Source organism: Fusarium venenatum (assembly GCF_020744135.1).
Source record: "Fusarium venenatum strain MPI-CAGE-CH-0201 chromosome Unknown EDB82scaffold_4, whole genome shotgun sequence".
Lineage (NCBI taxonomy): Eukaryota > Fungi > Ascomycota > Sordariomycetes > Hypocreales > Nectriaceae > Fusarium > Fusarium venenatum.
Window position 1 is genome coordinate 2,078,326 of NW_027072132.1, and position 13,644 is coordinate 2,091,969.

At 48.2% G+C, this 13,644-nt stretch overlaps 4 protein-coding genes across 4 annotated transcripts; 3 read left to right on the plus strand and 1 right to left on the minus strand.

Annotated features, from left to right (window-relative positions):
• Positions 1–1,373: 1,373 nt before the first annotated feature.
• On the plus strand, positions 1,374–2,805 carry EDB82DRAFT_529219 (uncharacterized protein; the record flags this gene model as incomplete). Its single annotated transcript, XM_025737536.1, has 3 exons — positions 1,374–1,517; positions 1,577–2,477; positions 2,543–2,805. 3 exons carry the CDS (start codon positions 1,374–1,376, stop codon positions 2,803–2,805), a joined length of 1,308 nt encoding a protein of 435 aa, XP_025592387.1.
• A 5,421-nt stretch (positions 2,806–8,226) lies between these two features.
• On the plus strand, positions 8,227–11,444 carry EDB82DRAFT_540672 (fungal-specific transcription factor domain-containing protein). The gene is made up of 5 exons (XM_025737538.2): positions 8,227–8,732; positions 8,793–9,078; positions 9,130–9,649; positions 9,698–10,183; positions 10,242–11,444. Exons 1-5 carry the CDS (start codon positions 8,510–8,512, stop codon positions 11,175–11,177), a joined length of 2,451 nt encoding a protein of 816 aa, XP_025592389.1. The 5' UTR covers positions 8,227–8,509; the 3' UTR covers positions 11,178–11,444.
• Positions 11,445–12,588, plus strand: EDB82DRAFT_512881 (uncharacterized protein). Its single transcript, XM_025737539.2, has 2 exons — positions 11,445–11,898; positions 11,947–12,588. Exons 1-2 carry the CDS (start codon positions 11,624–11,626, stop codon positions 12,494–12,496), a joined length of 825 nt encoding a protein of 274 aa, XP_025592390.1. The 5' UTR covers positions 11,445–11,623; the 3' UTR covers positions 12,497–12,588.
• Positions 12,589–13,530, minus strand: EDB82DRAFT_512883 (phosphatidylethanolamine-binding protein). Its single transcript, XM_025737540.2, has 3 exons — positions 13,054–13,530; positions 12,834–13,000; positions 12,589–12,779 (listed from the first exon to the last, which is right to left on the minus strand). Exons 1-3 carry the CDS (start codon positions 13,338–13,340, stop codon positions 12,631–12,633), a joined length of 603 nt encoding a protein of 200 aa, XP_025592391.1. The 5' UTR covers positions 13,341–13,530; the 3' UTR covers positions 12,589–12,630.
• Positions 13,531–13,644: the final 114 nt, after the last annotated feature.

Here is a 13,644-nt window from a genome sequence, read left to right on the forward strand (position 1 = left end):
GCTCATATGCCCATTTCCGTTCCGGTATGCATGTGCAAGTTGAAGTTGCATATGCAATGATACCTCAAATCCGGTCTGGTCTTCGTGTAGGACAGTCCAATTCATCGCACGTTCTCAACCGCTTTGACTATTTAGTCCATATATACACAACATGCATACGTACATAAAAAGGCCATGCAGCCGGGGGTGGAAGCGGCGACAATTTACACTGCACACGCCACATCAAGAAGGCTGCCAGCATGGTTGTGCACACCATGGCGTGTCAGCCATCATTCAACCAAACCTGGTCATCTTTGCCCTCTCTCTGCTTCTCCAACTGGTTTCCCAAATTGAGGACTAACAGCCACGGCCGCCAGGTCTTGGTCGCTTGTTGAGCCCCTGCTCCATGTCGACTGCCACCCCTGATCCAGAAAGCGGGCATATCCTAGCAACCACCACAAGCTTGTCAAAGCTGTTCATGAGCGTTTGGGATTGGTGACGTTCCTCTTGTTCTGGCGATACAACGCTATGTTCTCCGAACCTAAGCCATTTGTTTCTTCAATGTTGCCCCGTCCTCATTCCCCTGGCCTCTGGATCGCCCTGTGTACCGTACCCTGCCAAAACTCGCATGCCTGAACCCTTCAGGTTTAGATTGCTGTTCTCTTCACGCCTCGAGGCGAAGACCTTTCTGTCCGCATAGCAATGTGTGCTATGGATACTATACGCTGGCTTTATTAAAGAACTGTACATCCCAGTTCACAACGCTTTGTTCCTACGACGTCGTGTGTGGCTTGGATAAGTTGGTTTCACTAACACCACGACATCTCCAGTTGAGCCCCGGCCACTTTGAAATTCTCCGCTCAGATGTTCATGACCCTGTCTGTGTCTTCTAGCATTTCCTATCCTGGTTACTTCGTCTGCGTTGCCCTACGATTAAGTGCACCCCACTCCATGAGATTTGGGAACCGTCAAGGCCATCAAGCCGCTTTTGCACTCTGATATACAAAAGGCTCAGGCTTCCCACCTACGGTAGATGACCCTGGATCCTCCACCTTCTATCCTCCGTCGCTATAATACGACAAGTGTTGGCCCTACATCGGATCAGTTTACAGATTCCACTCTTTACACAACATTGTTCTCTTTTGCAACCGTTGTTCGCCAACTGTTCTTCGCCTTAACACTTACTCTGGTTGCGCTCTGGTATAGCACCAGAGGCATAATTTGTCACCTTGTAATCAGGAAACGGGTCGTTCAGCAACACTAGACGGCAGGCCAGGTCAACCGCGCTGCGGTTCCTTCTTTTGTCTTGCCACCGTCCTGTTATGGAATATAGTCGTTCACTGTTAAAACAGTCTGATACGAAACTACAACAGCCAGCTTCCCAGCTTCCCAAGATGTCTATGATCGCTACTGCTTCTCCTTCTCCTCATCCCTCGTCCTTCGGTATGCCGCGCCCCTGGGAGACCAACCGATGTCCTGACTATTCGCTCCGACCGAGGACCGAGAACGACAAAGTTGCTCTTCCTTCGATTCGACAGGTAGGACTCGCTAATTTCATGAGCGATCCTTGCAATGTTCCCAAGCTGACATGTTCCAGGCTTTCCCTGAACTACAACTCCAAACTCAAGCACCACATGACCTTAATACAAAGCCGTTGGCAACAGGACCCCCATTGGGTACTACGCCATTGACTGCGGCATCACCTCAATATGTACACTCACCCAATTCTAGCAAGAGGAGAAGGTTGTCAATGGAGCGCGAGGTGGAGAGCGAGAGAGTTCGTCAAGTACCACGTCTATGCTACAGCCCCGACCGAGAGTCACCAAGACAGATTTCACCAAACCTACCAATTCAAGCCGGAACACGGGAGAATTGGACAGCACCCACAAGAACAAGCCCATATCTGACAAACGGTACACCTCACCACTCAGTCCCAATGGAAGTAGGCGAGCGAGTAGAGACTCGACCGACATTGCCTAGTCTTCCTCCACCACGTTCTCTGGAACGAGAAGCGGTACTCGTGAGTCGGGGATCAGCACCAGCGCCAGCACCAGCGCCTGCACCAGCACCAGTTTCAGCATCCGCACCAGCACCAGCGCCCGCACCGACAGAGGGGTATAGAACCTCGCACCAGCCGATACCACATTCACGGACTCCCATCTCTGAGTCTGGAGTCTCGCCTTACCGAGAGTCAAGCTATGGATATCCTTACCACCACCCGACACGATATCAATCACTATCAGCGGGATCTGCCCACTCATTCGACCGTACGCCATTCACGCCAGGTGCATATAACGCACCTTACCAAGATTTTGTTCGTTTTGGAGAGATGGGATCTGCCAGCTTGAGCGGTGACAACAAACAACGAAAGCGAAGGGGCAACTTGCCCAAGGAGACCACGGATAAACTCAGAGCATGGTTTGTGGCACACCTTCAGCACCCTTATCCGACCGAGGACGAGAAGCAGGATCTCATGCGGCAGACAGGACTGCAAATGAGTAAGTCATGCCAAGCCAAGACTTTGATCCCAGAATTGTTCCAGGTTAGAAACTAACATATGTAGACCAAATCTCCAATTGGTTCATCAATGCACGAAGACGCCAATTGCCAACCATGATCAACAATGCCCGCGCCGAAACTGACGCCATGTCGAGCGCTCGAGGCGGTGACATGAAGGTGCTCGCCACAACAGAGCGAGGCGACTTTGATCACGGCAAGCGAGAGCCCGTTGGACCCCTTAGTGATGGAGAGGGCGCCACTTACGATGAAGAGCTTGAGGCGCTGAGCCAACGAAGACCTGGCACCATGGGCAGGGGCAGCGTCTGAGATGGAGAATGGGACTAAGACTAGGAATAGGTCTATGTCTCTAGGGATCCCTTCCTCCTCCCTCCACCCACCAAATGCTTGAACAACTATTTACAGCGACATCCAAAACATGGTCATAGTCATGGCCAAGGACACTTCACTTCGATGGTCATTTTTCTCTCTGTTTTTCTCCTTGGTGTTTGAGGTTTTAGCCTCTAAACGCATTTAGCGGCGGGTTATATCCCATAGAGTGGAGATGGTGTTTGTTTTAGGGGGGCCCAGTCACTAGGGCACGGATCGTTCAGGGAACGAAGCACATGGCATGGACAGCATTCATGAACGTCACAACCTTGCAAGGAAATAGGACGGAAAACGCGATATATACGGCAGCGTTTTGATCAGACAGGACAAGGACAGAGGTTTCAAGTCAATGTGGTTAAATATGAATCTCTGAGATGAGCATTGAGACACACAGCACAAAATATTAGACAACCTGCGAATAACTATGAATCATATTCGCACCAAGACCACTTTTTCGGATACAGGCGAACCAGACGCCTATTTTTTAGTACTCAAGTATCTTGAAGTTTGGTCGGGCCACTGAATCAAATGAAATCAATCAAAAACAACAGTACCTTTAATGACAGTGACTGACTGAAAATGAGTAAAGGTCTGTGCGTTAGCTTGAGCTTTGAGTAAAGGGAAGCCTCATCTCATCATTAGGTACAGCTGACTCAACGTAGACTCCTCCATGACAGCGCTGTAATAGTTAGTATTCCCACTAATATCAGTTTTAGTATGTAGCTCGGATGGAGCCTCTTCTCCAGTCCAGGGCTTCGGGATGGATATTAGCTTGTCTTGGCTGGGCTCAGGCTGATGGGAATGAATATCTTCACGTTAACGACCGTCAATTTCCTCATCGTCTGATCCACACATCTTGCTGCAGCGGCGGTCTTAGCGATACGCTATAACCAACGTCTGCCCCATGCCACAATATCCATTGTACGTGCTCACTGTCCTTGAGCCGGGCTGTCAATCAGTGCAATGGATACTTTGCCTTTGCTTGGTCTAGGCACAGTGGAGCTTCTCCCACGAGATGATAGACGGTTTGCAGAGGCTATAGAGAAAGAATGCACCAGCCATTCGTAGCGGCTGCTGCTAGCCCGTGCTTGGAGCCACTGTTTTTGACCAAAACTAACATGGACTCGACTATTACAGTGCAGTCAATAGTACTCAAAAGCCAATGCCGGTGACAAATATCGGTTAGAAAAGGAGAATCAAGTTCAGATTAGGTGATCATATCGTTAATGATCATCTCGAGGCCCGTGTCAGATGGGTTTTGCACGGGAAGCCATCCGGCCAGTCACACCCATCACCGACCTTTGGGATGATATGCCACTGGAAATTTGTTGTCAACAGCTTACTGTGATTTGCTGTATGTATGATACTGCCGGTAGCTTTTTAATGCCAGATACAATAGAGTTCTGGTACAGAGACTCTTCGGGGTGTGAGGACAGGAACGAGAACCAAAGCGTTGTGGAATGTCATCGTGCAAGCATGGCCTTTCTAAAAGGGCAGACATCTGCATAAAGATACGGCAACCATGACTTTGTAGCGTAGTCAGGAATAAGCCCAAAGAGTACCTATGCATGGTGCCGAGAAAGGTATAGAAACGAGAGATTTTTCCCCAAGTATGTTGTGATATGGACCCTCCCCTTCTACCGGGTATATTCTGCAAGTCAATGCGTAGTCGAGTCGACAGTTTACAGTCTACAATCGATAGCTCGCAGTTGAAGATGTAGATGTGTAGAAACTAGTGCGCCTCTGCCGCTGTATGCACAACAGTTGCGTGACGTGTTTGCATTCCCAGAAGATGGAATTTCTATGTATTGTAGAGGCTAGAAAAAACACTGCAATGCTGTCACTATTGGGTCATGGCTATTTGGGGCACGGCACTTGCGACAGCTGGTCCAGACCTTCAAAAAGAGTCTTGACGAGCCATCATTGCCCAATACCGCGGGGGCATCCCTCTTCTCACAAACCAGTAGTTAAACCCCGTCTACTGATCTGCACATTGTACATGCACAGCGCCTGGGATCAGGGATGCACGCAGGGAATGAAACATTTCAAAATTGACCGGTGAGGAGCTTAATTCCCTGGCAGGCATGTTTTTTTTTGTGACTGGCTGTGTCAATGAATACATATATTTATATATGTGTACAGAAAGGCTGAGATCACTGCGTTCAAGGTCAGTGAACACGAATAGTTAAAACATAGCTGTCAAGTGTCCACGTTTTGCCCAGTTTTCTATGGCACCACATAGTGCAGCGTTGTGTAAGGACAATTGACTCCATCTACTGTTGGGACCATAACCAAGCCTTCGCTAGATGGATGCCATCTTGATGTCGAGTTGTGGATATCATTATATGCAATGCATGCTCTGCCCCCTGGCTCATAGATAACTTGGACGCGTGTTGGTTTGCATCAACCAGCACATTTGCTCGCTTCGACAGAACTCACATGACAGCGGCCTAGCACACTGCCGTATTGATATTAGGTCGAATCTTTAATGACCATCATCGACCAAGTCGTTCCAACAGAAGTTCCCTCGAAATTATAGAGTTTATGACACAAAACGGGCTCTCGCCGCGGCAAGGCGTGGTCTAGGAGGGGTGCCTATCATAGCCTGTGGCGAGCTTAGTCGACGACTAGGCTGGAAGGCGTGCCCTTTTTCGTACACGGTCGTCGCCAGGTACCCCGAGAGGGTTAGAGTTATGAACAGTGCAGAAAGGCAGTTCATCTGAATGTGCTAGGAAATTACGTTGATTCACTCTGAAACTTGGCAAGCTCCTCGGCCTTTCAGATACCTACTTTATTGGCACTTCCTAAAAGATCTCCTGTGTCTAAAAAGACATCTCACAAGTGTGGGCCAATGGGCGATAACTGGTCTTCTTGGTCTGATGTCCTAAACAAATAGTTATTGTTTTGTTCATCACTCTGACTCGATAGTGGACAAGCTAATAGAGTATCAAACTTGGTGAGCAGGTGAGACACTCAAAGGCGGGGAATATTAACGAACGATCGTTCTCGGGCCCACTGGACTGGGGCCAGACTCGGCAATATGAGGATGATCGTCGCCGTAATGAGGCTGAAGGAAGGGTTGAGGCATCCTGGAGTCCTGACTCTGTTTTATCGCAGGAACAGGCCGTTCAAAAATGGGTTAATGGCTCGAAACCCTCGCGAATAAAGTATGAACCGAGATCCTGGTAGCTGCAACTCTACTGTGTTTTGTAATGCGCCTCACTATTCTCAAGTTCGCTGATGTTGTGGCGCAGGGATGTCCGTGGCTGCGAGGACCCTATAGAGAGTATTGCCGATCTCTGGATGTCAAAATGAACGTTACTGCTTGGTTCTAAGTTTAGCAGTCCCCAACTTGATATGGGCTCGTGCGTGGTTATTCGCTCCGAAGGCAAATAGGCCGGCGGTTTATCATAAGTCTGCTAGGTCAACTCGACCTTGTTATGCCTTGATGCTGTAATTTGAAGGCTGACATGGTATAGTGGCTGTTGTTTCAGGCTACACCAGCAGGGCTGATAAGGAAGAAAGCATACGGCGGCTACCTGTATTTCAGTGTTGTCCCCTGTTGAATTTCCAAGGCCGAGGGCTATTGTGCACTGATCGACAGAACTATTTTGATTTTCAATGCGCCGGGTGAAAGGAGAAAAAAGCTGAACATGCTTCTTGTCATAGCGACCAGGACCGGGCACGGAGGCGGATAGACGCGAGAGCCCGAAATCAAAGCTCAACCACATGACAATTCCACTAAACCCAGCGTTTCAGGGCTGTGACATACTCCCGCCTGGCTTGGCTGTCAGTCCCCTATTACCGGTACCGGAATTGCCAAACCCAATCTTCAGGGTTACCCTTGCTGGTAAAAACGCCACCACTTCATTTGATGTCATGGTAGTCGACAAGTCTGAGAGCTAGGCTAGACTAGTTCAGGATTGCCGCTAGGCCAGACGATCCCAGATCGACCGGCCGCCGCCAGCGCGCCAACGATAGCGCGATAGCCTAGCTGTCAATCATCAGCGCTTGTCGAGCCGGCAGCAGGCCGCCAGGCCACAATACCAATTGTGGACCTGGCGGCCCTCGAGAAGCTTGAGAAGCCTTAGCAGAGTTCTAGCTTGGGATGATGGAATGACCAGGTCACTAGGAACCAGCAGCAAGTATGAACCTGCTCATGTTTGTGTAGCACACGACTGGGGCGTGCAAGCCCGAGTTCTTGGTTTTGGTTAAGCCGCCTAGCCGCCATGGCGACAGACAGCCACTATTTCCACTGCTTGCCTCGTTCTGCCTCTGGGTGGCGTGGCGAAAATTAACAGATGCCAGCGTCATAACGGCTCAACAACACAACCAAAGCCCAGCCGTAGCGCGGCAGCACAGAAGAGGCAAGGAGCAGGTTGTGGGTGGGAAAACACCGCGACTAGAAGTGAATGATGCTGTCTTGACACCTCAATACGAAGTCAATCGGGGCCGAGGAAATGAAACAAGCTTGTTTTGCACCTGAAATGCAAGCCAGGACCTTTGGGACGATGGTGAGAAGATTAGTTGACACGACAAGAAGTCGGAACCTGATGACACAAAAGTTTGACTTTTAGCCCCTGGGACTCCGCCCTGGGAAAAGAGCACTGGGTAAGAGGTTGTCGATGAGGAGCGGACGGGTAACAGCGGCAGTGGTGGTGGTGTAGGTGTACCTAGACTAACGATGGTCAATAACAGGTTAATTGGGGGTTTGGAGATCTGATTGCCGAAGACTCTATCCCATCTTGGCATCATGTGAGGCACATACCGCCTGCAGACAGAGACAGTGGCTGTATTGGACACTAGGTCGACATGCTACATCATCTGCCGGGGGTTCCGGATCCAACGCAGGGCATTACTAGGAGATGGAGGTGAAAACATTTGGTCGAGTATTGCACTAGACATTGATCGTGGATGTTGAGTTTGTTTTAGTTTGATGAGGGCAACAGCTGTATCTGCCGGCCGGTACAGTGAGGTGTGGCTGATTGACGCAAAACAGAAACCAAGCCCTGCGCCACGTCTTGACAGGCAGGGTCTTTCAGTCAAGCTTAAAGTATGAGGCTAAATAAAGAGCCGAAACTGGGTGCATCTGACTCTTGTCAGATCTGCCTTACAATACAATACATACACCCTTATTCTACCTACCTCCTTGGATAGGCATGGATTTAATCCCAACTTTAGGAATCAATTCATCTCTATGAATACTTTACCTGGTTACTATGTATGTTTTGCTAGCGTCTTCGCTTTTTAACGAAAAATGATTCCATAACCACTAGTTCTTCCGCCTGACTCATCCAATCAATTGGTATTGTAAGCCTTCGGCCTTCGGACAGTTCAGATCTCCGATAACAGTCAAGTCAAATTCGAATCAAAGTTAAATCCGACGATGACATGTGTAAACTACCTGCCTACCTGCCCATGCTTATGATATGTTTTTATTGTAAATTCCTTTGTAGATGGGTTTCTGCTTCTCATCTGTAAATCGCATTAATCGCTGCCCCTTCCTCTTCTGTCCTGTCTCATTTGACGAAATTGGAGAGTGCGACCCATTCATCTCACCCCAGCAATTGGAAGCAATCGGCTATCATCACAACTATCGAATGAGTACCGATATTACTCACCACCCACCAAGGTATAAAAAGACATGCCTCTGGACATGAATGAGTCCGATCCCTCTGGTCCTCCGGAAACTTCAAAGACCGAGCCTCTAGCATGCGTTTCCTGCAGGGCCCGCAAGTTAAAGTGTGACCGTACAAAGCCAGCCTGTACTCGCTGTGTCAAGGTCTCGAATGATTGTGTATACCCTGAATCAAGGAGGAAGCCAAATTTCAAGAGGAGAAACGTCAAAGAGCTCGAGGCTCGCTTAGGTATACTGCCGACGTTCAGGCTATCCTGATATAACCAGGTTGCTAACAACGTGTTTACAGCTCAAGTTGAGGACTATCTCAAAGAAGTTAACAAGAATTCTTCGGAAGAGAAAACCGATGATGGCAGTCCCGTCTATCCAAATCAGCATCATGCCAACTTTGGCGATGTTGGCGTCTCCCCTGTAATACCGGGAATGGTGAACGATTATTCGGATCCCGGTTTTTCGTCCTTTCAGCCACCAGCTTTTGATCAACAGTCAAATGATGAAAATACTCCTTTCAATGCACAGTTGATGAGCCTAGGCATGTCTGAGCCTTTACCCCCGGACGATGTTATGGAAGAACTGTAAGAACATCCCTTAACGTACAAATTATGAACGATGGTTAATCTCTGTAGCAACAACATCTTTTTCCAGAATCAGTATCGACTGATACCCATCATCCACCCAGGAAGGTATCTCCAGTCCTTCTATGGCCCTTTACCTAGGAAACCCCCAATGTGTTTGAGATATATCATTTGGGCTTTGGCAGCTGCCGGTAATAACAAGTATGACGAATACCACGACATCTTTTACCGTCGGTCACGACAATATATGGAAGCAGATACAATGAAGGGACACGGCGAGGTCTTCGTTTCCATTCAGCACGCACAGACCTGGGCACTTGTGGCTTTCTACGAAGCAAAAATGTTATTGTTCACAAGATCGACTGTAAGCGTGGCAAACTGCGTTCGCTTGTGCCACATGATGGGACTTAACCGTCTGGATGGTGATAACGTCGGTATGCCACCGTCTTTAGCACCTCCTCTTACGTGGGCCGAGCTGGAAGAAAGAAGGCGAATCTTCTGGGGCGTGTTCGCTGCAGATTCTCATTGTTGTATTTCCACAGGATGGCCCACTCTGATCGATACGGACGATGTATGCCTATTTGACTTCCCAATTAAGACCATGCTGACGAGGTTTCAGATTGCAACAAGGCTTCCTGCTTCCGAAGAAGCATTCGTTCAAGATCGTAAAGAAGAAGCGCCTTTCTTAGACGATGCGATACAAGGTGCTCATTACACAGGCTTTGCTGGGACCATCGTCACATGTCAGGTCAATAAGCTCGTCCTCCGCCATATTCACCGCTCCAAGCCAGACACTCGATGTGAAGATCTGATGAATGGGCCATTCTGGACTCGACACAGAGATCTGGATAACACATTGTCCAGCCTCTTTATGTTTCTTCCTGAGAACTTTCGTCTTCCCGAGAATATACGAGACGTATCAGCACTCCATCTGAATATGAATCTGCACGCTGCTATTATTTGTGTTCACCATGCGGCTGTCGAAAAGGCCGAAAGGTACAAACTACCAGAGCATGTCAAGCAAAGCAGTGTTGCTCGACTTCGAGCAGCTGCTGAGGAGATTGTCAACATTATGAGACTCACCTCGAACGTGACCCTTTTCTTTGTACGTATTTTCCACTATTAGTGAATTTCCTGTACGCATTGAACTAACAAAAGTATAGAAGAGCCCATTGTCTGCCCTATCTTTGTACTGCGCAGCTACGGTTTATATTTATCTTGCAAAAGAGAATCCAACAACGAGCCTTAACGCAATGGACTTGTCAAATTTCCAACTCGTTATCCAAAGTATGGAGGCCATCGCGCGTGTACATACAATCACTCGAACCTTTTTACAACAGACCTGTATCGATGTGGAGAAGAGTGGATTGGATTCTGTTATCCAGATGCCTTCACTGAGAAGGTATCGTGATGCCTTTGGACCGAGCAAGTCCCAAATACCGATCTTGGCTCGTACATCAGTTTCGAATCATTCCGGACCATCACCCATAGTATCTGGAAGCGAGAAAAGACTTGAAGTTGAGCAGACCAGACTGAACAGTGTTGCCCAAATTATGGGCGTGACTCTTGGGAAGACATGCTACCAAGCTTTACTCGGATCCGCCTACCGCAACATTCGGCCAGACCCAACGAACAACAAACGGAAGAGGAGCGAGGAAAGTTTTATGCCTAATATACGAGACAGTAATTCTCTTGACTTGAATCTGAATCACAACTCCAAGGGAACAGGGACGTGGTCTGGATCTTTTTCGCCTTATATGACTGCTTTGGGTGGCATTTCCCTGCCTGACCGGACAAATTCATCAACTGCGTCCTCTCCAATCAATCAGGTCTCGAACTCTGGTTCATACACTAAAACAGCTTCGGGGAGTAGTCACACCTCACCCGACATTGGTCTTGGAAACAGTGCGGAAGAAAACCGAATCGACCTCAGAGCTTTCCAAGACCGAATTTCTACACCAATTTGGCAATCGACTGAAGAAACACTATTTGCACAGATGGCGACGAACACGCTGGGTACCGATGGAACTGACGCTTGGGGAATACTTACTGCTGTCGACTTGAACTGGGATGCGGAAGGGCTGTCAGCAGGGAATTGATTAATGTGACGCGGCGGATCACCATGTATTTCTAGGATAAGTTTGGAGTTTTGGGACGGTGTTTTTTTCTTCATGGCTTTTCATATCTCTGTAAAATATGAAACGAGGAGGGAGGATATGTCAATATATACCCTAGATAGGTCGGTCGGTTGAGAGACCATACCAGGCATGAATTTTGTACCACTAGGAGCTGGTTAGACAAGATGGATGCAAAAGAACCCATCTCTCGGAACAAGAATGAATAGAAATTCTATATGCGCTTACAATGTTATCTTATTTGGTTGAGTTATTGTTGGACGTATATTCTAATCAGCCAGCTATTGAGGAGAAACTCCGTCATAGCCGAAACACGAGGTCCACCTTCTCCCTCATCATGGCATGTTCCTCACACTCTCATCACCATCTGAGTGTCTTGATCTTGCAGCGCTCATGCATCATTTGCGATCATGTTTCAGTACATAATAGGCTTCGTGGCATTTCTCGTCGTCTTTTCGAATCCCATCGGCGACTTCTTTTATCCAGACCGCGCCACTCAAGTCAAAGAAGCCTCACCGCGTCCAAAATTCAATGAGTCGCTGCTAGCTATTGATGCGCCGAATGCGACAGCGGCCGAGTGTGCGCCTGACGGCTATTTGGCTAGGATAGTTAGCAGAGAGCCTCTGATTGTATATTTGGAAGGGTTTTTGAGCCGGGAAGAAAGGGAGCATCTGCTGGAGATAAGGTATGCCGCGAAGCCATCCATCGTCTAGGCTGATACTCACACTTGTAGTGAACCAATCTTTGTACCATCAACCATCACCAACAATGGCGATGCAACTCATCGCGACGCCTCAGTACGCGACTCTGACGTTGCTGTCATCCCAAGAACTGACCCCGTCCGGTGCATCGAGTCTCGTACCCGTGCCCTTCAAGGCTGGCGCCCGGAGCTTTGGATTGAGCGTCTGAGGACTCAACGCTATGGGCCAGGCGGCCACTACAACCACCACTTTGACTGGAGTCACAACTCGCGTGGATGGGGCCGCGTGAGTAGTCTCATGGCATGGGCTGGGGGCTCTGAACACCTCAAAGGTGGTGGTACCGAGTTTCCCCTGGTGAAAAGGCCTGTTGGAAAAGAGTGGTGTCGCTTCATAGAGTGTGCAGATGGGGAAGAAGATAAGAGTGAGCTAGGTGTTGTGTTCAAGGTTGTTCCGGGGAATGCAGTGTACTGGGAGAATTTTGCATCGGATGGAAGGGGCTATGAGGAGACTTGGCATGCTGGGCTCTCTGTTGATGAAGGAACCAAAGTCGGGCTGAATATCTGGGGGTTTGGGCGAATTTGAAACGGCTGTATGCGTATGAGGAAATAGGTGGTATACATGAACATTAGACCAGGTATATAGACACAGCTGCCATGATATAGAGAATTCATCCATTTCTTATTTTCATCCTTCAATCATTCCAATAATATCTAGAATCACTCCCATTTCCTCTCGCATTGGCCCATCCATCTTCCCCAAATAACGACTTTGCCCTGGATAGCTTCTGCAACTTGATCTCTAGTCGGCTTTGAGGTGATCAATTTCTCACCCAATGGTTCGCTCAAGCCAATGACTTCAAACCAATCTTGATCGACAGTCAGTCTTGTGCTGAATTGCACCTCCAAGGATCTCTACTTACATCGATGAATTCCATGATTGATGAGTGGTCGTGGCGGGATATAAACCATCCCATTGCGACTTGCTCCATAGTAGAACCCCCCCTCGATCTTGGTAGAGGTTTTGCTCGTGGACTGAAAGTCGTCATTGACAACATTCGTCTTTTGAACGGGGATACCCAGATATATACTACCAAAATCATGAGTTTCATCGTTCGAAAGGAGATAAAATATTTAACTTACCCGTGACAAACCGGCGTTGGCAACGGCGCATCAGGATCTTCTGCCACGAGTAGCCATTCTTTTACACCTTGGTGAGAGTTCCACTGTAACTGGGGAAACCTTCCTTGACCTCCATGCATGTACTCTTTTCCCAGCGTTGCACCATCTGGACCACAATCCGGAGATGTAACCGACAATGTTGGCTCTAGTTGTTGAGCAAAGGCAGGAGTTGTGAAGAAGGCTTTGGAATCTCGACCTTTGTAGTTTTTAAAAAGCCAGCTAGCTGCGACTTCTACGTAAGCCGCCATTTTTTGGGTAGTATAGATGTCTTTGAAATGGGCGTTGAGATATGTGTGAGGAGTAGGATGTATGTGCCACCAATGCTTTGAGTCTACTGCTACTGCTGCAGCATAGTACAGAAATAAGTATAAATATATAAGTCAATCAGACTGACAGTATAATAGACCCTACCTGACAGTGTCACAAACTCCTGATATTATGTCGGGTCTACCGGCGATAATCATAGACACCGGAGCCGAATCGGCAAATAAATATCAGACCATTTCTACTATATCACCGTCTTTGCCACAATCTTTTACTTTTCAGTAATAA